Source organism: Xenopus laevis, chromosome 3L, assembly GCF_017654675.1.
Source record: "Xenopus laevis strain J_2021 chromosome 3L, Xenopus_laevis_v10.1, whole genome shotgun sequence".
In the NCBI taxonomy this organism is placed as follows: Eukaryota; Metazoa; Chordata; class Amphibia; order Anura; family Pipidae; genus Xenopus; species Xenopus laevis.
This window is the reverse complement of record NC_054375.1, coordinates 56,506,785-56,533,272: the sequence shown is the minus strand read 5'-3', so window position 1 is coordinate 56,533,272 and position 26,488 is coordinate 56,506,785. Positions and strand designations below refer to the sequence as shown.

The 26,488-nt window shown below is 39.7% G+C and overlaps 1 protein-coding gene across 1 annotated transcript in view; it reads left to right on the top strand.

Annotated features, from left to right (window-relative positions):
- igf1.S (insulin like growth factor 1 S homeolog) overlaps positions 1 to 24,040 on the top strand; it is a 56,667-nt gene extending 32,627 nt beyond the window's left edge. The window contains exons 3-4 of the mRNA XM_018252324.2: positions 20,379 to 20,560; positions 23,779 to 24,040. Coding sequence (XP_018107813.1) covers positions 20,379 to 20,560; positions 23,779 to 23,838 — 242 coding nt within the window. The 3' untranslated portion in view covers positions 23,839 to 24,040. The remainder of the gene's footprint in view (positions 1 to 20,378; positions 20,561 to 23,778) is intronic.
- Positions 24,041 to 26,488: the final 2,448 nt, after the last annotated feature.

Sequence of the window (26,488 nt, the reverse complement as noted above, 5' to 3'; positions counted from 1 at the left end):
GCTGTTACAGAAAATTAAAAGTTGTTGCTGCCAGTTAATGGCAGGGATATATTTAAAGGGGTTGTGAACTATCACTAAAATGTTCCCATTTGCAAGCCTTAGCTCTCCAAAATGGCCTTGCCCAACTTAATTAAAGAAGCAAAAGAGCTTTCGTAGGAGTCATCTGTATCAGGGCTATTTCAGTCATAGTCAAACATGGTGAGATTATGAACAATAACAAACAAGGGAAAGTTGTGCTCACCACTAGTTTTTAAAAACATTAGGCGGGGGTGCAATGAGGGTGTGACCACAAAATACATATAGACAAATACAAGATTCCTCTGCACTCAACCCATTATCAATATATTTAAGACAGAGACATTTTGTGCATACTGCTACTGAAAAATGCCTTACCCTTTAAACAAAACAGGGATTGTTTGTCCATATATTGCAATATATTTAAGCTGGCCAACTACGTCAAAGTCATCCCATATCTGGCCAGTCCTATGCTCAATTTTCATCTGATAATGGGTTGAGTGCAGAGGAATCTTGTATTTGTCTATCGAGATTATGAACAAGCCTGTGCTTGTGGATATTTTAAGATTTTTAGATTTCCTGACTGCTGCTTCTAGAATGCTTTAACCCTTGATAATATGTATAAATAAGTGGAAGTTCCAGTCCATTAGCTTTGGGTAGAGCAACCCAACTCTTGAATAGTGATGGGCAAATTTCTCCAGTTTTAAGGAAAATGATGCGGATTGCATCAAGGCTCACCCAGTGCTGCCTCTTGCAGGACGCCGGCAGTTCCTTGCCGGTATAGCTTATCAGCAAAAAAGAATCCCGCACTCCAAGGCACTGTAGTGCAAATCCACAAAGGGACACAGACCACATCTTCACAAACCTTCAACTTTAATGGGCGCATTTAGTGGTACAATGTAAATAGCGTTGGGTGTCTGGGACTTACGTGTTTCTTGCCGCAAATCCTGGCACTTCGTCAGAGTCCAGTCCAGTTTTGCTGAAAAATTTGTGAACTTACCTCAAAATTCGCGAAACGGTGAAAAATTCACAAAACGCAATGAAGTCAATAGGCGTCAAAATATTTTTTAAGTCAATTTTGACGCCCATGACAATTCTTATACGCGTGCCTATTTTGTTCAAAAACATTAAAGTCAATGGGCGTCCAGATAATTTTAATGCTGAACAATTTTTATGCGCACACCTATTCTGATGAGCGTCAAAATTTTTGATGCACCGGATTTTTCACGCAGTTGGCGGAAATTCAACACAAATTCGTGCCAGGCACATTTATTCGCCCATCACTACTCTTGAAGGTTTATTTTACCTTCTTTGCCACTCATTGACTTTTAATCAGTTATTGAAATGCAAGACTCAGTGGTGGCATGTGGACAGGATACAAGTGTACCTTTGGATGTCATTACCTGCCCCACATTCATAGTGTTAACATAAGACAGTCTGGAGTCCTGTACTTAAAAAGAACTAAAGCCTAAAAAGAAAGTGGCTAGAAATGATGCACGTTATATATATATATAGAACTTGGTGTACTAGCCCAGAAGTTCAGCCCTCTAACAGTAACGATTCATGCTTTCCAATAATGGAAATGTGTCTCTATACATACAGCTTTGTGTCAGAGTCCATTATTTTGAAAGGCACTAATGCATTGTCAAGGCAAAAGGAGCACAAGTCAATGTATTTGACTTAACTACTGACCCCCAACTCCAGCCTGAAGATGACTAAGAGAGGAATACTGAAAAGTAACTTCATTATTTCAGAAACTATAAAGAATTTTTGATTGATTAGAAAGTTTTTTTATTTATATGAGATTACGCTCATATGCCAATTTTCATTTCAACTGATCTGTCCTTATCAGTTACTGGGCTGTTACACCTTCCCAAACCTCTCAGACAGGTAGATAAGCCCATGAAGCACATCAGTCATTTATTTAAAAAATGTTTGGGTCTTGCAATTTGGGAATCTGATCAATGTTTCCTATCATTTATAACACTTGTATTTTTGATGACTCTTGTGGCTTCTTAGTTGTAAATGTGTGCTTCTAAGATTCCTTTTACCAGTCCTTAACTATGTTTTAAATGGCACTCGATGCTAACCAGATATTTTTTTTAACAGTTAAATGCTTCTCCTACAGAGGGTATTTGAGATGTCATATTTTTTTCTTGAATACTATTTTGGCTGAATTCTTTCTATAAAAGTCAGTGAAATTACATTTCTTTATAAATAATTTAAAAAAAATAAAAACTGTCACAGCAGGAAAAAAAAACAATGAGTCACTATTGCCAGGAGTCCAAAGTCTCTACCCTTAGATTTTCAGCAGCTGTTATGGACAAATGCCAGGGAATTATCTGTTGTGGAAAAGCTATACAATTTAATCGTCATCAAGGATTATCTCAGCAATTTCTATTTCATTCTCAATATAATTGCAGACTTTCAAACTTTTGTACTCTGGCCTGCATTGTGCCTTTCATTAAAACACAGCAACAAATTAAATTTTCTCTCCTGGAAATGTTTACAGTGTGGGTGGTAAGACATATATATTTCAAAATGTACCTCAAAGCCTGCCCCAACATCACCTGCCATCATTGAAAACTTTTTACAGAAGTCAGTAGGACTTCTTCTGTTAAGGTGGATAAGGTTGTGGGAGGCTTTGAGGCACATTATATTTAACCTTTTGTCCAAAATGTAGGCAAGCACACCAGTAGAACACCAGATCTTAATTTCTCATCTTTAAAAATAAACAACCTGACTTGGCCTATGATTACATATCGCATGATACGAAACGCATCAGGAGGTTACCTCTCACCCCTAGCTATGGGTTTGGGACAATGCACCCAGGCCACCAACACATCCCATTGAGTGTCTCTCTCTCCCTGTAATCTGGATTCATGATTTGGAGCGATGCTTATTTGACTCATCTGCCTGGGGTTTATACACCCGGGCTTATCAGAACACTGTGTCAGTTCACTGTTTATTGTTATCACTCCCTAAGACTGAGAGGCATTTTTTTCTTTTTTTTGACATTTTTGGGAGCAGAGCCAGGCACCTTACAAAAAATGCCAGGTGGAGCTCCCAGCAACTGCGGAGAACACTGACATTTTTAACTTTCATAAAAATATCAATATTCTCTTATTAAACATAAAATGACATTCTGGCCCACAAGCATGTGCAGCTAAATACAATGTAAGCCCATACACTCTAAACTGGAGTTTTATTTGATGCTTAAGTTCCTTGGATGACTGACTATCATTACCTTCACTATCTACACTGCAATCAGACCCAGGAACCACATACAAAAGGCATTGTGCCTGTTTATTGGAACCAAAAAAATACCCTATTGTGAGAATAACAACCTTTCAGTAGGACAGGAAAGATCTTCAAAGAGAGGACCTGCCACTGCAAAATGCTTTCACGCCAATATATTAGACCTTGTACCAAAAGAATGTGCACTCTATACATACACTTAAATGGTTTAATGTCTCTTATTAATTAATATTATTTTTGGTATGATTTAGACAGTGCTATGCTGAGACATTTAGCTATTGTCTTTATTTTTTGGGTTTTTTTTTTGCTGTTTTTGGACAATAAAACTTTCTATTCTAGATCTCTCACTCTAGTCTCTCACTAGTTACCAGTGTCACAAACCCAAACAGCCACAAAAAATATTAATACTAAGGACAGATTTGCATTATCAGTAATATTTTTCAATCCTTTTGTACTGATATTCCAGTGTCTCATTCAACCTACTGCATAGGACCTTGATATTCTCTGATATAGAGAGCTGTAAAAGGAAACAAATGTAAAATTACAAAGAATAAAATATAAAAATAAATCACAAATGTAAATGATCCTAAAATAGCACTATAATAGTCTGCATCATATTTAAAGTTACTTTTGAGTTTATCTGCTCCTTTATGCTTTAAAGAACTTTCTCTCTTTTACTGTGGTTTAACTTTATCAGTGATGCACACCAAAATAGTTAATTTTTAAATACATTTTTCTTAAAGCATCTGAAGCCCATATTATCTTTCATTAGAAGAAAGTCCATGGGAGTGTAACCATTCCTAGAATATATATTTTGACTTTAGATCACTTTCATAGGATATTTTCCATCCATTTTCCTACATGGAAGGTGCCAGTACCCAACACCACTTGTTTATCCAGGCATGAAATTCATTATCATGGGTATGCTGACAGCATGCAAATGTATCTGCTTTGTTATTGATCTCCATGGCAATCATTTTGGCACACTGACATTAATATATTTTCCCACTTGCCTAAAGAAATATCATACTAAACTATAATTTACCATGATTTGCCTCTTCTAGCTGTTCTAAAAATGTGACAGTCAACTCAATATTTTATTTAAAGCTATTAGTGCTAGGAAGGATTTTTAGACGGCTTAGCCATTCCATCTACAAAAGTATATCTTATATCAAAAAGCATTTTGTTTGTTAGAATGAATACTTATCTATGAGTGTTGCCAATTAGGTAATAACAGGGGAGCCTTCAGAGTCATTCCACTATATCTTTGGAAGCCTAATAATTTCTAATACTGGTAGTTAGTCCTTCAGACTAACACAAAGGTGAGGCAAGCGAGAGTTAGACAGTGGTAGGGTCATGGCTATTTGGAAACATATAAGTGTACCAATGTTCCTATATTTGTCTTTTGAACAAATTTGAATTTGTGATGTTATCAAACATAATGCCTGTGAGCTAGTGCCCTATTCTGCTTCTCATTACTCTAACTTTGTATATTTGCACCTGCTGGTCATATTCACTGGGCAGCTTGTTACTGTTCATGGACTGCATTAAACGAGAACTAAACCCTAAAAACTAAAAATTTGCTCTGTTTCTAGTTCTAAACAGCTCTATATCTGCCTTTTGAAGTTAGATTTCAAACATTGGAAACTAAATCTGTATCACTATGTTAGATAACAGAAAGCTGAATGATTTTCACTGGATAATACTTTTGCATCTGCAATTAAAGGGGTTGTTCACCTTTGAATTAACTTTTAACATGATTTAGAAAATGATATTATGAGGCAATTTGCAATTGGTTTTCATTATTTTTTATTATTTGTGGGTTTTGAGTTATTTAGCTTTCATTCAGCAGCTGTCTAGATTGCAATTTTAGCATTCTGGTTGCTAGGGTCCAAACTGCCCTAGTAACCATGTATTGGTTTGAATAAGAGACTGGAATATGAATAGGAGAGCATCTGAATAGAAAAATAATAGAGTAAGAGTAATAAAAGGTAATGATAACAAACCATTTGTAGCTTTACAGAGCATTTGCCTACTTTGTAGAGCCAGTTTTAGGGGAGGTGTATGTCCCATTTAGCATGGGCCTTACTAGCAGACCCTGCACTAATAAGTAGTTTCAATATGTGTTTATGAAAAATGTCTTCTTCCCAAAGTTTAATTGGCCTTAAAATTATTTTCTGTGTGACCCCCACGGGGAAGCAAGCAGCTGCTCCTCTTACTTTTCTGAAGTTCAATTGTTTTCTCATGCAGTGACTACAACTGTGACTACTGCTGGACTACAACTCCCATCATTAAAGTTGCTAATATGCTGGGAAATGCTGGGATATAAACACGGGTGCATGACCATACATTAACTATTATTGCTTGGCTACAATTCCTTGCATGGTATAAAGGTTTGTTAATGGTTAAAGCACAGTGGGAGCTGTAATCCAGTAACCGCAGCTCAATATGAAACTTATTCAATGTTGCCAGTGGCCTAATTGGTACAAGATGAATTTCTGTTGAGAATCCTGCCTCCACTGTGTACAATTGTCTCTCTATTCTTTCTTTACAAGGTTAACTCCAGGGTTTTTAACAGGGGTTTTTTTCAAGCACCCAGCACCTAAAAAGTGTTATATCCATATTAGATTATATGGTAAAACTACATATACTGTTCATGTGTTACTCACATCTGTAACTTTGGTGAGAATAGTTTATGGAGGATTCCTTTAAGACTTTGCAAGAACCACTTTAAAGAGCTAGAGTTGTTGTGAAAGACTATAATGGAAGTTGATGCCCCCTGAAAAGGAATTGTTCAGTGTAGAACTAAAACCTGGGTAAATACTCTAATATTCTAATATTACTGTAGTTAGTTAGCCAAAAATGTAATGTATAAAGGATAGAGTGACTGGATGTGTAACATAATAGCCAGAACTGCTTTGCAGCTCTCATGGTTTCCACTGATTGGTTACCAGGCATTAACCAATCAGTGACTTCAAGGGGGGGGGCACGAGTCATAACTGCGTGCTTTTGAATCATAGCTGAATGCTAAGGTTCAATTGCAATCTCTCTGAACAGTTATATCCCATGTGGCCCCCTTCAAGTTGCTGACTCAGAGTTATAGAGCTAAAAAACAGGAAGTAGGATTCTGACTATTATATCAGACATCTAGATACTCCAGCCTTTATAGATTACATTTATGCCTAACTAACTATATTAGAAACATTTTTTATTTTGCACAGCCGATCTATTTATCCAGTTTTTATTTTTACACTGAACTGTTCCTTTAAAAATTATCCCCTTTAACAAGTATCTTTGTTGGCATAGCACTACAAGAAATGAGAATACACAGATAACCAGATAAAGTCTAGACAGATAAAGTCTCTGGTTCCACTGATAGACTAGAGTTCTGCTTACATTTGAACCTCAGTCTACCAATGCATCTTTATTAAACTCCATCACAAGCTGATGAAGGAATGTATAGCAATGGAAATTGGACTAAACTGAACTAAATTAGAATGGTCAAGGCCAATATGAAACATTGTTGGACACGGGGATCATCACACAAAGACAGCCCTCATCTAGGAGAACTAGTCCCCCTTGGTAGACTGGCATAGGAACTATCATAAAAGACTAAATCAATACAAATTTCCTTAACACCCCCAATTGACTAATAACAAGTGAACCCCAGCAATCAGAGGTCACGTAAGTGACAACAAACAATACTAAAAAACTAAAACCACATAAGACACCCCCAACTAAGGAGGGTACCCAACTCTCTACCCCCAATCAGAACTCCCTCCTTTAGTTAAACAAATCTATGGGCTCCTGCATGGAAATAAAACTGAATAATGTTGTCCCTCCTCCAGGTTATGGCTGCCATACATGGCAGATTGAATAGTATATATAATTCATCTGGTACTCATATGCTTCATTAAGTACTGCTCCATTTGAATTATTGCCTCACAGAAGGTAATCACCCCTTAGAAACATCTCCTGCTTGCTAAATCAACTTTTTTGGGGAAAATGAACTGCTTCATATTACAAATTGCTGAATTTTTTAAATTGTACCTGTGTTAGCTTAAGTGACTTGTCATCTTATCTTTTGTTTGACTAAACAATATGCTGCATTTCCCATTAGTTTCATTCTAATGGTTTTAACAATAGGGTTACAAACAATGCCAACAAGCAGACAAAAAGGAAGCCTGTTTTATCCACTAATAAGCCTGTTACATTATATAACATTGTATTCTCATTAAGCAAATGTTGTTTTGGTTTAAACTATTCAGTATATACTGTAATTTTGCAGGAAAAAAGCAGACGTGTGAATTATTGTCTATGTCTGAGATAGACAAAGGATTTTGACAGGAGCACAAACCAAGCTATACAATTACTTCATGTTGCATGAGTGTTAAACTGTGAGGGCCACTGTAAAAATAAAATTGCATTAAGGAGAATGAAAACCCTCCATTAAAAGCTCTCGTTGCACTCACAAATCAAGTGGGAAGTCCAAAATTAAATACAGATCCAAGAAAATGCTCCAATGAGAACCCACTCTACTAGCACTACCCAAGTCATATTTCATCATCAAACATATGAAGATTATGTGCAGCTTTTGGTTTCCAAATGGTAATTAAACTTCACAAGAGCGGACATTAGTCAGCTTAGGTGTTTGGTGCTAGGAAAAGTTGTTCAGTGCTTCCAGCTCAGATTCCATGTACAAAGAATAGGCAGACAGATGTGCAGAATTCACATTTATTCTTTTGCATTAGTTGAGGCTCTAGTACCTGGAGGCCAGATGTTTTCCCAGGAGGATTTTCTTGCATTCATTGAGCCACTGGCCCTGGAGAAAAGTTTTATTTAGCAATGTTGCTTTAAGGATGCAACCATGATGTACCTGGACTGCTTGGAATGCTGAGAGTCCAGCAAACATTTTGATGGAGCATCAATATTATGGAAGCTTTATATTCTGCATCTATTATGCAAACGATGGGTGTGCAAAGTGCTGTGCTAGGTGTTCAGGCAAGAATTGCAATGAATTAGAAGCCACATAGCACACAGCAGTCAAGCTTGTGCTACAATGTCAATGTACTTCCATATTGTTTTGTTAAATTGTAAGCCTGAGGTGTAAGCCTCCTATACGTTGGGTTTAGACCTTTATCCCCCATATTTAAGTTGCGGTAACCCATTCCCGGTAAACCAGTAAACCAATAAGGTTTTGCTTTCAAACAGATGGCCAGTATATGCTACTTACTGGTTTGTTGCTTTAGGTTACTAGACCTATCACAAGCTTTGCATCTTTTATTGCATAACCAATGTAGTACTTTATAAGTAGTAGGGTACTGCTCCCACAAATGTGTATTTGTTAGGTAGAACTGGAGTTTTTCAGTTTCAAGCTCTAGGCACCATATACCTTCCTTCCATCGAGAGGTACCAAGGAGGCTAAACAGTGATTTTACACATTTTTTTAATTATACAGTGCAAACCTATTTCTAAGGGTTTCTTTACCTAGTAGTTGAGAGCCTTGCACCACCAAAAGTGTCTTTGATAGCCAGTTTAAAGTAAAAGGCATTCCCACAAACTTACACTACAGAGCAAGCCCCTTTGTATAGGGGGCTTCCTCCCCTAGATGGGATACATCTTTTCACACCCATGTCTACCTTTCCTAACAGCTTAGACTTCCCTGAAGAGACCTTTGAGGAGAGGAACAACAGGCAGTACAGAGCCTGTATACTTCATTATACCTGTGCATTTTGCACCAGCATGGGCTATTGCTAATCAGTGTACAGTGCTGAAAACTTTCCAGATTGTTCCAGACATAGCAAATGTTGTCTAACTAGAGGTCATACTCTTTGCCCTAATTCTATTTAAAACACACTGGTGTACTTCATCCCCAAACAAACAATCCTAGACAGTTAATAAATAGATAAGTAATCTTTGAGCTAAAGCCCATTTTTTTATTAGAAAAAACTTACGTCCAGGGGCATAACTACAAAGGAGCAGATCTTGTGGCTACAGGGGGGGGGGCAGGAGGTATAGGGGGCCCCATGGGGCCCTAATTCATATACAATTTCAATAAATAGTGGTAAAACAGGTCAATCTTTAGACATTTTGGGGACCTGAAAAATAATTTGCTGTGGGTTCCAGTAATATCTAGTTACACCACTGCTTGCATCCCTGTAATACTGAAATTACAACAACAAACTGGAGCATGTGAAGTTTGTTACATTGGCCTCATAATTCTGATTAATGTTGTATATGCACATGAGAAGGAGTTTTTTTCTACATAGCTCACATGAAGGCTATTAAATCGGCCACCATGTTTCACTTTCCTGGCTTTCCTGGCAAGTACTAATATTTGACAGATCTGGTTGCTTTCCTTTGCTTTAGCACATCATACAGTATAATCTTGCTGAATTCATTCAGGGAGCGAGTGCTTCTGTAAAGATCTACCAGAACAACGTAGCATGGAGCAATGACCCCTCTTGTTCTGTCTTCATGGCCTCTCAGCATGTTAGAATTTATGAGAAAGTGGAAAAGGTAGATATTTGTTATAACCTTTTACTGGAAAAAAATACTGTAAGAATCACACTCACAAGTGACATGGCACTGATCTATAAAGCAGGTCCTGTTGTTCTAATAATTCCTACACCACTAAAAGTTATGGCTCGAGACTTTACTTGCTTTATGATGTGCAGTAAGAACGGTTGCTAGACCACTCATACAAACATACATTATGGCATCATGAGCTTGCTTTTATTTACTGAGCATATCATTCCCTGATAAATTTACAGTTCAGCTCAGTGGCACATTAGAGAAATAACGCACGTGGCAATCTAACTTGATTTGTGTGACACTTTTCCTCTCTAAAAACACATGACATCACCCTCCGTTGTGCCTTTTTAAGATTATATAAAAGCGTCAGAACTTTTACAAAAGTTTTCATCCATTTGGACAGTACTGTGAGAGAGAAAATATGGTAGACAAACCCCTAAAGTAAATAAAGGACAATTATAATGATGAGATTTTTCTCATTCTCTTTCCTTTAGTGATAATTGTTTAAAAAGTGTTTGCATAGGGGCTCATTTATCAACACTGGGCAACTTTGCACTTGGGCAGTTGTTAGGAGTAAAAGTAGTTTATTTTATGTAAATAATGTGATTTCCGTTTCAGTTACTAGATGGCGCTGTTATGTAGGCCTAAACCCTGGGAGATTCTAGATCAGGTTTGCTCTGTTGCCATTGGAAGGGATTTCCCAAAGGAGGTTATATAATGGAGAGAATGGGGTTACTTCCTATTTGGCTGATAGAAGGAACAAGCAAATGACCCCAGGGTGCCTGAGGCTTCATACCTCAAAACAGTACCTAGGAGGATAGTTAGATGGGTTATATAGTGATAGGTTAGAATTGTGGAGCTAACTGTAGAAGTTATAGAAAGGTTAGTGAAATGAGCAACTGCAGCTTCAACAAGGAGAGAGAAAGGAACCAATGTTCCAGTGGTACCTCCCCCATATAGGGACGCAGAGGAACAAGGACTAGGTTAAGTATGACTTATTGTGGTCTTTTAAATTTCATCTCAGATTAAATTAAAATTACCATCTCATTTCTGGGGTCAGTGACATCTGGCAACCAGAAAGCTGATTCATGTTGAGCATTAAGATTTAAAAGGATGCAACCAACAATGCACCACTCCTTGCAGTCACATTTAGTGAACAGCAATGGGAACTGAGCCTATTAATTAAGTAAGATTTTGCCACAAACCCTTGTGAGTTTTGTTCTTCTGTCACATAGACCTAAACATGGGCCACCGCTGTAAATATCAGTTTTTATGTTTACTCTTACACCCTTCTGTAGTCTTGTCCTGCCTACATTTCATTTTTGGTGCAGAAGTAAGTGTTGCAGGCCGAATTCTGTTTCTAATTTCCAGTAAAATAAGTTGCATCTTTGGTATCTTAGTCCTAAGCATCTTACAATATGTGTCTTTTTTATGTTTGAATTCATGAGTTAATGGGAAGAACAATCGGTTTAACATATTCCAAATCATAACAGCTTCAATATTTATGCCAGATGTTGAAAAAAAAAAAGAGAGATGGAAATGTATTCAACCAGAACTGCCTCTTGGCTCAACCCATTGTAAATTAATTCTCAAGACTAGAGATTTCACATTGCATATTTAGTGCTTTTGTCATTAATCTTTTAAATGACTTGTATCATATAGCTAGAAACCTACTCATGTATATACTGTATATTGTCATTAAAAAAACTGCACTATCATTTGTCAATCCTCAATATTATGACTGTAATATACATTAGAATTAAGATCAGAATTTATATCCACCTTACACTGCTACTGGCATCTGATGCTAAGCATAAGTTACCAAATCCCCAGTGTATATCCAAAGGCACTCTTATTTCATTTGGCTATAAACAGCATTTTTGTGTTGAACATATCTTAAAATGTATTTCTGCATAACTGCTTAGAACATGTACCTGTGTCTTCAATTAATTCTTAGGAAAAAAAACCATGGGCTTGGTGCTTGCATAGGCTATTGTGCATGTGCCAATCAGATCACAGAGGCCTATCTCCCCTCAGGTGCCACCCTAGGCGCGGGCCCATGGGTGCCTATATAGGAAATCAGCCTGTGCCTTTTCTAGCATTTCTTACCACAATGCACATCTGTTTTTTCTAATATTTTTTTCACATCGGACTATTGGTTTTTACAAGGGTCTGTCTGTTCAGCATGCACCTGTCTGCTGATAAGGTATATTGGTTAATCATTAACCTAGGCTTAAGTTTCTATATCGGTTTTGTAATTGACCCCCATTGTGCCTAATTTTACTGAAAAATAGGAAGAAATTCTGAAAATAAAGTAGGCTTGCTAGTGGAGGGATGTAAAAAAAAGTACAGTTAAAAATAGCGCAAAAATAAAATGTTGATCAGTTATCTAGCAATCTGTTTTATCTCGGACCTTGAAAAACCCAAGCCATTTTCCTAGAAATGTGATTTTGTGAGGCAAAGCGCTTTTGTTGCCAGTGAAAATATTCTTGGTTGTTGATCTAATTTTGTAGCCCTGGAATCTGACCTAGGCCAGAAAGCAGTGGCATGTCAGCACGGCTCTGTCAAGACCGCCGGGAGCGCGAGGAGTCGCGTCCGCTCCCGGCGGCGAAGAATCCAAGATGGCGGCGCCCAGTCAACCCACGTGGGTTCCGACGCCGGCGCCGTGACGTCAGCGCGGCGCGACGGTCGCAGGCGCGCTGACGCTGGCGCAAGGGCGCCAAATTCAAATATAAAAGGACGCCTGAGACGCCAAGATGGGCCCGAAAATAATGTCAGGGAGCCGGGAGCCCCCTCTGGGGAGTAGTCCGGATCTAGGAGGAAGCCCCTCAGGAGGGATCAGGATCGTGGTATCCAGGGATAAAGCAGAAAGGGTAATCGAGTTCAGGCAACAGGTCACAAGGCAGGCAGAATAGAATCAAAGTCCAAAGTCCAGGCAGGGGGTCAGCAACAAGAGATCAAACAGGAATATCCTCAGGGATAACAGGAATAGGCAACAGGGAACCCAGGAATCAATACAGGAACAGATCCTATTTTCGGGCGCCATCTTGGCGTCTCAGGCGTCCTTTTATATTTGAATTTGGCGCCCTTGCGCCAGCGTCAGCGCGCCTGCGACCGTCGCGCCGCGCTGACGTCACGGCGCCGGCGTCGGAACCCACGTGGGTTGACTGGGCGCCGCCATCTTGGATTCTTCGCCGCCGGGAGCGGAATCTATCTTCGAAAGGGCCTTCCTCGACTCCGGAGCGGATGGCAATTTCATGGATGCCTTTTTTGCCGAACGCATGAAGATTCCCCTGCTTCCATTGTCTTCACCCCTGCGAATTACCGCCATAGATGACAAACCCCTGGAGTTTGAATTCGTCACAAAGTTCACGGCGGAACTTTCTGTACAAGTTGGGGCGCTGCATCAAGAAAAACTTTCATTCTTCATCATTCCCTGTCCCTCTACTCCAGTAATATTGGGTCTTCCGTGGTTACGTCTGCATAACCCCTCCATAGACTGGTCCACTGGGCAGATCTCTCGTTGGAGTTTATTTTGCCTGCAACATTGCCTTCCGCCAAAACCCCTCGAGAAGGTGAATGTCTCCTCTGCGGAATTAAAAACTTTGCCCTCCACTTACAAGGGATTTTCCGATGTCTTTTGTAAAAAGTCGGCAGAGTTCCTTCCCCCACATCGCTCCTACGATTGTCCGGTTGAACTCCTGCCAGGAGCTATGCCCCCCAGAGGGCGCACCTACCCTCTCTCTCCTGCAGAGACTACCGCTATGAAGGAGTACATCCAAGAAAATCTCCAGCGGGGGTTTATCCGCCCTTCTACCTCTCCTGCAGGGGCTGGGTTCTTCTTTGTGGAGAAGAAGGACGGAGGCCTTCGGCCTTGTATAGACTATCGGGGTCTGAATAAGATCACCGTGAAGAACAGGTACCCCCTGCCCCTGATTGCCGAGCTCTTTGACCAGCTGAAAGGGGCAAAGATTTTCTCCAAGTTGGATCTCCGGGGGGCCTACAACCTCATTCGCATCCGGGAGGGTGACGAATGGAAGACGGCATTCAACACTCGGGATGGGCACTATGAATATCTTGTTATGCCCTTCGGCCTATGCAATGCCCCTGCCGTCTTCCAGGAGTTTGTTAATGATGTGTTCCGAGATCTCCTAGGAAGGTTCGTAGTCGTATACTTGGACGACATCCTGATCTTTTCCAAGGACCTTGAAAGTCATCGCTCCCAGGTGAAGGAGGTACTCTCTCGTCTGAGGAAGAACTCTCTCTTCGCCAAGTTGGAGAAGTGTGTCTTCGAGGTATCCAAGATCCCCTTCCTAGGATACATTATCTCTCCAGAGGGATTTGAGATGGACCCCGTGAAAGTGTCGGCCATCCAGGAGTGGCCTCTCCCACTGAGTACCAAGGCAATCCAGAGGTTCATCGGATTTGCTAATTATTATCGACAGTTCATCCGGGGGTTCTCTTCCCGCATTGCACCTATCCTGGCCCTCATCCGGAAAGGGGGTAAACCCAGCCTGTGGCCTCAATCCGCCATAGAAGCCTTTCAGTCCTTGAAAGAGGCCTTCACGTCCGCTCCTGTTCTCCGACATCCCAATCCTGCACTACCCTTCTGCATCGAAGTTGATGCTTCTGAAGTCGGAGCCGGAGCTATCCTGTCTCAGAGACACTCCACTGATGGAAAATTGCACCCCTGTGCGTTTTTCTCCAAGAAGTTCTCATCCGCAGAGCAGAACTATGATGTCGGAAATCGAGAACTCTTAGCAGTCAAGCTTGCCCTTGAAGAATGGCGTCACCTCCTGGAGGGCTCTGAAATTCCTGTCCAGATTTTCACAGATCACAAGAATCTGGAGTTTATACAGTCCCTCAAGAGGCTAAATCCCAGACAAGCCAGGTGGGCCCTTTTCTTTTCCCGTTTTAACTTTGTTTTGACTTATCGCCCAGGTTCCAAGAATCTGAAAGCCGATGCCTTGTCTCGTAGCTTCACTCCGGTGGACCGTGACCCTGAGAGGCAGGAACCAATCATTCCACCAGTCAAGATCATTGCCTCTCTGTATCCCCAATTTGCAGACCAGATTCTGGCTGGGCAGTCCTCGGCTCCTCAAGATACTCCGATTGGCATGGCCTTCGTCCCTCCAGAACTTCGCCTGGCCATCCTGCAACAAACCCACTGCTCCAGACAAGCTGGACATCCTGGTCCGGCCAAGACCCTTGAACTCTTGAGGCGCCTAGTCTGGTGGCCTGATATCCGCAAGGATGTAAAGGACTTTGTGGCTGCTTGTAATGTCTGTGCCACTTCTAAGCCTAGCCATTCCCGCCCCAGCGGGTTGTTACAGCCTTTGCCGGTTCCCTCTCGTCCGTGGACGCACCTCTCTATGGACTTTATTGTCGAACTTCCTCCCTCCGGTGGGAATACTGTGATCTGGGTTGTCATTGACCGCTTCAGCAAAATGGCCCATTTCATCCCTTTGAAGAAGTTACCCTCTGCGGTGGAATTATCCCAACTCTTTATTAAGTACATCTTCCGCTTGCATGGTTTCCCGGTGGAGATCGTCTCCGACAGAGGCACCCAGTTTACCGCCAAGTTCTGGCGTTCTCTATGTAAAGACTTGGGAATAACACTTAAATTTTCATCTGCCTACCACCCGCAGACGAATGGGGCAGCTGAACGTGTGAACCAAGCCTTAGAACAGTTCCTGAGGAACCACGTGTCTCTTTGCCAGGACGATTGGTCTGACCTCCTCCCGTGGGCGGAGTTTGCTCATAATAATGCATGTCATTCCTCCACAGGAAGGTCTCCATTTATGGTGGTGTATGGACAGCACCCTCAAGCCTTTCCTCAGGACTTCGTGTTGTCGGACGTCCCGGCTGCAGATGATCTGACAGCCCATATGCTTGCTATTTGGGCTGCAACCAAGTCTAATCTGGAGAAGTGTGCTCTAGTCCACAAGACTTTCGCGGATCGCCGTAGAAGGCCCTCTCCTCCCTACAAGGTGGGTGATACTGTCTGGCTCTCTTCCAGGAATATTCGCTTGAAGGTGCCATCTCCCAAGTTGGGTCCGAAGTTCCTGGGTCCATTCCCCATCTTGGAGATAATTAACCCTGTAGCCATCAGACTTCAACTCCCACCAGAGATGAGAATCCCCAACGTGTTCCACGTCTCCCTGGTGAAGCCCACCGTCTCCAACCGTTTCTCTGGTGTCCAATCTCCTCCTCCTGCTGTCTCTGTGGAGGGTCAACAAGAATTCGAGGTGGAGAGAATCCTTGATTCCAGAATCTCCAGAGGGTCCCTTCAGTACCTCATCCATTGGAAGGGCTTTGGCCCCGAAGAATGCTCTTGGGAGGGACATCGTGATGTGCATGCTCCTCGTTTGGTAAGAGACTTCCACTCCAAGTTTCCCCAGAAACCAAGTCCCGGTGGTCCTGAGGCCCCCCGTGAGGGGGGGGGTACTGTCAAGACCGCCGGGAGCGCGAGGAGTCGCGTCCGCTCCCGGCGGCGAAGAATCCAAGATGGCGGCGCCCAGTCAACCCACGTGGGTTCCGACGCCGGCGCCGTGACGTCAGCGCGGCGCGACGGTCGCAGGCGCGCTGACGCTGGCGCAAGGGCGCCAAATTCAAATATAAAAGGACGCCTGAGACGCCAAGATGGCGCCCGAAAATAGGATCTGTTCCTGTATTGATTCCTGGGTTCCCTGTTGCCTATTCCTGTTATCCCTGAGGATATTCCTGTTTGATCTCTTGTTGCTGACCCCCTGCCTGGACTTTGGACTTTGATTCTATTCTGCCTGCCTTGTGACCTGTTGCCTGAACTCGATTACCCTTTCTGCTTTATCCCTGGATACCACGATCCTGATCCCTCCTGAGGGGCTTCCTCCTAGATCCGGACTACTCCCCAGAGGGGGCTCCCGGCTCCCTGACAGGCTCTCAGTCTCTGGAGCATTCGATTGCACTCTAGTACACCTCAGTGCTTCCTACTTTGTGTTTGCCTTGGCTTTACATAGTTCCTTTATATCCGTCTAGTCTTAGTATCTTCCGATCCATGTGACCTATTCCTGCATACTGTGAGGGACAATGTCACTTTTCCATACAAAATATCACTGTATTTTAGGACTTACCCAATGTGTAAAGAAACGTAACCTCATTACCAAGGCTTGTGATAAAACTTTGAAAGTTATATTTGCTTGTGAAACAAAAAAGTACAGGTAAACATTGCTGAAAGTGAATTCTAGTATGGGCATACATACATTTTAACCAGGTTTGAGTACATAAATAAAACAGAGTGCACCAAGCATTTCCTTCCTAGCCACAACTAGCAGCAAATTAACAAACCATACAAATGCACACTATCTAGTAGAATTACGTCTAAAGCAACTGGATATGTTTTCTTGAAAAAGTTCTAACCACTCAACCGAGCAGTTTCTTCAGTTCAGTCGTAGAGAATTGCCCAGACTGAAATACAGTAGAAAAAGATAAGAGTATATTCCATTAATGAAGTGTAGATGTCATAAAAGTGTTTAAAATCCACTAGCCTTAATGGGGTTGTTCAACTTCCAACACATTTTTCAGTTCAGTTGGTTTCAGATAGTTTATCAGAAATAAGTTTTTTTTCCAATTACTTTCTATTATATATGTGTTACTGTTTTTCTAATATTGAAGTGTGAGGGGGTCGCCGACCCTTTAAACTGTGTTAAATTGATACATTTAATTAATATGTTTCTTATCTTTGTCCCTGCTGAGCAGCATCCCTGGGTTTCATTACAGGCAGCTGTTAGAATTGATACAATAGTTGTGAATACTCTAGAGATGCTGCTGAGAAATGTATCAACTAAATTTTGCAAAATTGTAATAGTTTAGAGTCTGCACCTGAAATAATGAGCTGCCAGACTCAAACACCAGAGACAGGGACATTAAACTTTAAACTGGGAAAACCAGTAAAAAATAAAAAAATGGAAAGTAATTGGAAAAAGTCTTTAGTTCTGGTGAACAATCTGAAACTAACTGAACTGAAAAAAAGTGTTGGAAGGTGAACAACCATTTTAAAGAAAGTGCTAAACAATAACTTGCATGTAAACATATTATTAAGGATAGAAGCATTCTGGGAGCTGTAGTACCCGGCAGCTCAACATGCAGTGCATGGTCTGCAAGTGCAATATGTATAACATTTGCAAAGTGCAAAAATAGGTGCGAATTGGCATGTTTTATACCCACAATGCAACATTTGTCTGAGAATTTTCATGCAAAAGTAACATTCCATGCAGTTCATCTTTTACAAAAACTAGTCCTTTTGAGCACCCTAGAACATCAAAGAAGGCATTTCAAACATAAAGGCTATAGCGCACAAGCATTTTGTGTTTGTTAATATTCTCCTTTGCTGTACTTCAGTTTACTGACCCATGACCCTGCTTTACTGAATAAAATTCCTGCAATTCCATATTTGCTGTCAGTGACAGGAAATCTAATGGATCTTTCAGAGAAAAAAATGCAATCCATAGCAAAAACCAAATAATAGCTCTTTAGTGACAGATCCAAAAAAAAAAAACTTGGCGTGAATCAGCACTTAAAGATTCCTGGGAAACTGTTCCCTGCTGATCCATCTTCAGTATGCTAAAGGTTCAGTTAATATGTGGAATGCAGCACCAAAAAGATTACAGCTAGTTAGAAAGCAGGAGAAAGAAGTCAGGTATAACTCTACTAGTGCAAGGAACGTCTGCTTCTACAGATTTAACTAGTCAACCATAAGTAAATATATCCATGTATATTAGACTATTGTTAATTAGAGATGCAAGCGAATGCACTGCTACCAGTGCTGCGTTAAAGGATTTGTTCATTTTTGAGTTTACTTGATGTAGTGAGTGATATTTGAGATTGGTTCAAATTTTTAATTATTTAAAATTTTTATTTTAGTTATTTAGCTTTTCCTTCAGTAGCTCTCCAGTTTGCAGTTTGAGCAATCTGGCTTCTAGGGTCCAAATTACCCTAGCAACCATGCATTGATTGAAATAAGAGAATGGAATATGAGTAGAAGAGGCATGAATACAAAGATGAGTAATACAAAGTAGAAATAACAAATCATTTGTAGCCTTACAGAGCATTTGTTTTTTGATGGGGTCAGTGACCCCCATTCAAAAGCATTTTTAATCAATAATGAAGACAAATTCAAAAGTTGCTTAGAATTAGCTATTCTATGACATTTATTATATTATAGAATAGCTAATTCTAAGTAACTTTTGCATTTTTCTGTCCTATGAGATAGAGGGCCAATAATGGAAGCCAGTGTTTTTAAATCACACCAACTTTAAACACACCCAAGAACTTTTAAGACCCTGTACACATTAATGGTGGTAGCACACCAAAAAAAACAAATGGTTGGTGCTCACTGCAGGGATAACACACATCACTCATACGTGAAAAATTTAAGTTCTTGTAAAACATATCCTTAAATCCATATGCCTCCTCCTCCTCTGTGGATAGCATCCTCGAGTAGGTGATGACAGACCTTTGGGCCCCTAACAACAATTTCTTGTGTGTGCCTTACTGGCAGAGTAAGGCACACGCAGGCAGAGTATGGCACACAAAAAGCACATAGGGCAGGCAGAGTATGGTACACACAGGGAGTATGGGTCAGTTAAAGTATTGCACACACAGGGAGCATAGGGAAGGCAGAGTACGGAACACACAGGGAGCATAGGGAAGGCAGAGTACGGAACACACAGGGAGCATAGGGAAGGCAGAGTATGCAGGGCCGCCATCAGGGGGTCACAGGGGGGACAGTTGTCCCAGGCCCGCAGGATTTTGTGTCTAATGGGGGGCCCGGCCATGCTTCACTTACTTGATTAGCCGAGCCCCCTGCTTTCAGTGTGCTGCATAGCAGCTCTGTGCACGGAAGATTTTCTCCTATTAAGATTTGCTGTAACCTCATTGGTCTTTTAAGAAAAAGTTCCGGTAAATCTGTATTCCGATTTGATCCCCTTATCCAATCCCTGTACAGCTTTACCGGGACTTATTCTTAAAGGACCACGAGGGTCCTTTAAGAATAGTCATGTCTAGACCACAGCATCTCAAAATTTTTGAGAGATAGTTATACTGAAAAAAGTTGGCAATTATGATATTAAGTGAGTTATTTATGAAAATCCAAATTCATCAGATTTTTTTAAATAAAAAAGTCCAGCCAAACTAGAATCTATGATTTGACCTTATTTATTAGTTAAAAAGGCATGATTTAGTCGGAAAACTCGATAAAACTAAGCAAAACCCAGAATCATATTATTTTTCTGATTTTTTTCCCGAATCGCTCAGTTTTTTGCCCAAAACACCAGAAATAGTTGGATTTTCAGCTAATTTCAGCGCATACCACAGAAACTTCCAAATAGGATAGGGACCACTCCCATTGACTTATATACAACTGGGGCAGGTCTGACATGGTGGATTTTTGGATAATGACTTTTTGCAGCCTCGGGGTATAATAAATCTCGAAAAGTTCAAGGTTTTTTTTTCCACTAAAAATGTGGATGTTCTAGTTTTTAGCACTTGGACTTTAATAAATAAATAATCTTTACAATATGTTTATTTGGCAGGCAAGCCAACAGGGTACGGATCCAGCAATCGAAGAGCGCATCACAGAGGAATAGTAGACGAGTGCTGTTTCCAAAGCTGTGATTTCAGAAGGCTAGAGATGTACTGCGCTCCAGCCAAGCCAGCCAAATCAGCACGTTCTGTACGTGCTCAACGTCACACTGATATGCCAAAAGCCCAGAAGGTAAGTTCTCACTCAGACAGATAATAGCACATTTTCCCAATTAAATCCTTACTGCCAATTTGTAATCTGTCCATTTCCTATGCACAAAGACATACTGTATATCTCTTGACTGGCTTTTGTATTAGTGTTAGTTTTTATGCAGAACAGCTTTATTCAATAAGATCCCTTCCAGAAACTTTAAAAGAACCATATGGGTGAGGAATTTCAAAAACTGAGCATGACACAGAATTTAGTCTATGGTAGGGTTATGACTAGTAAGTAGGGGAAGCAAATGGAGCAGTCAACATGGGCAGGGACATCATAGGGTGATCATAGGGTGTCTTCCATGCAAGTCTGTAGTCTAAGCACTTCTTCTTTCTCAGGCAATCCTAGAAAACTGTTAATGTATCTTCCTTTCCCCTAAAGCTTCTGGGCCCCAAAGCCACTACACTGGATGCACTGTGGATAGTTCCATGGCCTAATATTAGCCCCTGATCCCCAGGGGTCCAAACTATTCCAAAACACATTCAATTCTACAGGGAAATCCTGTTATATGTGGAATGAGCAGCAGTTCATGGTCTTCACCACTAAATGTGACCAAATGTGATGATACCATTCTAATCATACAGTATCTGCATGCAGTTGCTTTAAAAGTTAAATAGCCCCCAAATGAAAATTCTTAGTTTATTAGCCAGGTCACATGGATGTCACCTTTGTTCTGCTTTTTTAATACCCAATTGCACAGTCCATCTGTCCCTTTTTAGTTTTGGTGCTGTTTTATTATTACAGAGAAAAAGGAAATAATATTTAAAAATGTTAATTATTTGATTAAAATAAAGTCCAGGGCCTTCCTGTAATGCAAAGCTTTCTAGACAACAGGTTTCCTGATAACAGATCCTATATCTGTATAGGAATATAGAGTGCCTTTGGTGCAGTGGTTTGCTTCACTTAAATTAAGTAGATTCTATTATGTTTATAGTATATTAGTCTGACCACAGGGCAACAGCCATTGTGCCATATAGATGTTAAAGACTGAGACAATAAATTCCACCCCGATTTACCTCAGTAACAGGAATGGCCCAGTGTATGGAATGAAACAGTTTCTGTAGCAGGGATTAGAGGGATAGCGCAGTTAGTTTAACTCTTCTTACAAGACAGGTAGGAACAACTTTTCTGATACAAAAAATCAGTATAATAGGGACTTGATGCCTTCATATTCTTTAAATATCTTACTTATGCCTTAAATAACTGTTCAAATTCTAGGCTACAACATTTTCTCTTATTTTTTTCAACTTGTCATCTTTGGTTTATAATGCCTACAAATTATCATGTCAAACTGTTCTCAAGTGAAGAGCGTAGATTCAGGAATTGCAGAAAGTGAATATATTTATGAATATTTTTAAAGGTACAGGGAGAGTTGACAATTGCTTTTTCAAATTTTATTAAGTTGGCGCCCCACTGAATCTACAGAGGTTTTTTCATTGAAATGCTTCATATTTCAATCTTCCTAGGTTTAAGAACCCCTTTGAGGTCCAACATAACAAGCGTGTTAATGTATGCAGTATAGGCTGTAGTTCCAAGAATACCTGGACCAGCAAATAAGTATTTAACTTGTCATTCTATTTAGCCTCTACTTTGCCTTCAGTCTGTGTCCAGTTCTAAGATGGCACAGTTTTAGTGGCTCATCTGCATTTATACCTTGAGCACTTGGAACTAGGCATGCAGAAGATTTGATGCAATTTTTTGTAAGAACTGTCTTCAGAGGAATCATTAGCAGCCAGCCAAACAGAATCCAAACCAGCCCTTATAGTCGTGTGACTTCAAAGTAAGGATGCACTGAATCCAGGATTTCGGTTCAGGATTCGGCCAGGTTTCTGCCTTTTTCTGCAGGATTTGGGCAGATCCTCATGCCTGGCCTAACCAAATCTTAATTGTCATATGCAAATTAGGGGTGGGAAGGTAAATCATGTAACTTTTTGTTACAAAACAAGAAAGTAAAAAAAAGTTTTTTCCCATTTTTCCCTTCCAATTAGGGGTTGAATTCGATTCGGTATTCAGCCGAATCTTCCATGAAGGATTTGAGGATTTGGCCGAATACCAAAAAGTGGATTTGGTGAATCCCTACTTTAAAGGGTAAAATAAAGACTATAGTGGTCACTTACCTTCTGCATCACAATTGCAGTCCTGGAATATTTATTAAAGTAAAATTGCCTTTTTACATATTTTACCTTGAGCCACCATTTCGTGATGGTCTGTGTGCTGCCTCAGAGATCACCTGACCAGAAATACTACAACTCTAACTGTAACAGGAAGAAGCATGGAAGCAAAAGAAAGAACTTTGTTAATTGACTCATGTGACCTAATATGTATGGTTTGTTAGTGTAAACCATGAATCCTAGGATCCCAGGGACAATCCTTAGTCATTAAAGGAATTGCTCACTGTAAAAATAAAACCTGGGTAAATAGATAGGCTGTGCAAAACAAAAAATGTTTCTAATATACAGTAGTTAGTTTGGCAAAAATGTCTAACATAATAGCCAGAACACTACTTTGTTCTTGTACTTGGTTTCCAGAGATTGGTTACCAGGCAGTAACCAATCAGTGACTCGAGGGAGGGGCATAGGGGTCATAACTGTTTGGTTTTGAATCTGAGCTGAATGCTAAGGATCAATTGCAAACTCACAGAACAGTTATGTCCCACATGGCCCTCCTTAAAGTCACTGACTAACTCAGAGTTAGAGAGCTGAAAAGCAGGTAGTGCTCTGGCTATTATTACAGTATATCCAGTCACTCCAGCCTTTATACATTACATTTTTGCCTAACTAATTATATTAGAAACATTTTTTACTTTGCACAGGCTATCTATTTACCTAGTTTTTATTTTCTGTTCCTTTAATATGGCAATTTTCTATTTAGGATTACCAGATGGTGCATACTACTGAAAAAGTATATTATTATGAAAATGGTTTAATAACACCAAGCAGGGTTTTACATATGAGCTGTTTTATGCAATATATGTTTATAGATAACTACAACTTTAAAAGTTACTTTGGTCAACATGCGCTGCTTGCACCCCTGCTGCCTTTCTCACAAAGAATCCTTTAATTCCAAGCCTAAAAGTTTCACAAATCAATCTATACAGTGAGCATATATAAGCTAAACCTTCTTCTTCCCTTTGCACTTTTTTTGGTGCTTTTTTGCGGAAGACCAATTTTCCCTCTTTCTTTTTCCTTCAATAGGAAGTACACCCGAAGAATACAAGTCGAGGAAACACAGGAAGTCGAGGATTCCGAATGTAAATGCTGCCACTAAAAATCTTGGAGTATGAATGTACCATCTGCAGGATACTTTTACTGTATGGAAAAGGAACAAAAAACAGTGGAAGATATCAAACAATTATCTGACTATGAACAAGTTTTAACAACATCTCAACCAATGGGCATTCTCCCTCTAAACAATTCAAATACACATTCCAATGTTATAAACATTCTTGCCAGCTAATATGACTGCTCTAATATTGTGTAATCTTTCACTTGTTTTGCATATCCTGCTCAAACATTTCTTTTCATAACCTGTGTCCAATAGAGGTCCAAAAATGATGAGCCTTTGGGTGGCTCAAATTGCACTAAAACCTATGAACGTTCCATGTATAATGGAACAGTTACCCAGCCTTGTCTAAGAAATCTTATATTTGCACTTCTACCCTGCAACAGGCTGTTTGTTTTTCAGTGTTCGATAACACTATTTGCCTGCCCTTTTGTATTTGCACAAATTTGCTACTCAGCAGCAGTTAAGCTTTTTTTCAGATTTTGCAGCCTTTTTGAATTCAAAAGCAGACATCCCAGATATGGTCAGATTCACAGTCATTTAAAGGACCAGAAACACCATACAAATTAAACACTAAAAAATTCCTATAAAATGTTATACAAGTAATTTGATTGTGTGCCATTCCATGTCTCCATTCCAATAATAACAACTTCCAGTCTTTTTTTCTGATGAAAACTTTTCAGTGCTTTATAAATAACCAACTTAGGGCTTTCTAGAAATAATGGTGCATTTTTGTAATTGAGACTAAATGAAAATGTGTGTATGCACATAGGGAATTTTCATTTCCTGGTGTTACTGGCCCTTTGAAAAGAAGGTCTGCTTAATCAAGCCTTTGCTGCATATGTTACAATGCAAATCATTTTAGGAAACAATTGAACATTTGTTCGGAGTCCTAAACGTCACTGATTCTTTGAAGCTACAAGTAATGTCATCCATATGCATTTGTTTTCAATTGAAGACGCATGTAAAATCATCATATCACTAATTCACATATATCTTTTTGTTATGTAGAACTGTAATTGTACAATGGTGCTACCATACGTTGTGGTAAGTGTTGTGTAATGACCTGGTCAAAAATAATTCTAACAGGTAAAAGCAAACATATTTACAATATGGCATAGCCTACAGCCAATTGTTTGTTTTTCATATTGTTGTATAAATGTGAAAACAGTCTTTAAAGGAGGAAAAGTAATAAAAGTCATAAACTGAAAAAAAAAGCTGCATAAGTACATTGGCATTTCAGTTATTACATTACCATTAATTGCACATACCATATTTAAGTGTTGTAGTCACTTGTTTGTGCACAAAAATAAGTTCTTTTTTCAGTAAGTTTTATAACATTGTGCAATGGCACTAACAATAACCTGAACAATCTCTTTGTTTTTCACAGACAGATGTAAAGTAAAAATGTTTTCATATTTGTGACTTTTATCACATTCCTCAATTTAAGTACCATATGGAAGTCATGATTTTAAGGCTTGTTTAGTGATAACTGCAGATTATTAATGTGATAGACCTAACATTTCATGTTGAACCATTAATACTTGACTTGATCAATGTTCTCCATGAGAAGCTATTAAGCTGAACCCATAGCAGAGATCCACACAATCTGAAACACTTGAAAGACCAGATGTTTTTACAGGCACACTAATCCTTTTCATTAATGTCTCTTTGTATTTGTCTAACGGAAATATTCTATAGAAGTGGCTCTAAACTCTGCTTACAGGTTGTGCCTTGTCTACTGAATTTTTTACTTTTTTCCCTATATTAAAAACAATCTTTATCTGTTCTTAAATTCTAGACTTGCATGAAAACACCATACCCTGCAACGGTAATATTTGAAGTTTAAGTTTTTATTATGCAAGCCATATTGTTAATTAGGTCCATTAAGACCACTGTAGTCTGCTGTGAATTACCATAGACAAGGATTGCTCCAGGCAACAAAGCATGTACTTGTGCAGTTAAAATAATGAAAGCAAATATCTAAGTGGGTGCTGTGGTTTATTGAAATAGAGCAAACAGTGTTTAAACATAAACCTAATTCTCTTGATGGAAGTCTGAGAGTTTTGATTAGAGGAACCATTTAGTTAGCTAAAAGAGTCAAATTTGCCCTATCAATTAGATTATAACATCCTTTAAAGAATAAGAAATACGCAAAAATAAAACACTTGGGGTGCCAATATGTTGACACCACCCATTGAGTCCACAGTTTCGCATACACATTCCATAAAAATTGCACTGGCCCAGAGAACTTTCTTGAAGAGCACTATGCAGCTATGTGGGATCCAGTATCCAGTATCTCTAGCATCCCAGTTGGCTCATGGGATATTTGAGTAATTGCATCCAACATGTCTGCCTAGTGCTCTTCTTTATAGTACGTCAAGCGATTACAATTTTAATAGGACATGTGCAATAGTCTGGGCCACAGGGTTCCTGTTTAAATTTAACATATTGATATAATTTGAACACATGCTAGTACTACCTGTGTTTTAACCTTGAGCAGTTAACCTCTTGGATTGTCATAATAAAAAAAAGCAGATTATTAGTTGTTTTAAGTTGCTGCACTATAGCAAACATTTCCAATTTTACTATCTTTTTCTAGGGATCTTAAGCTTTAAGAAC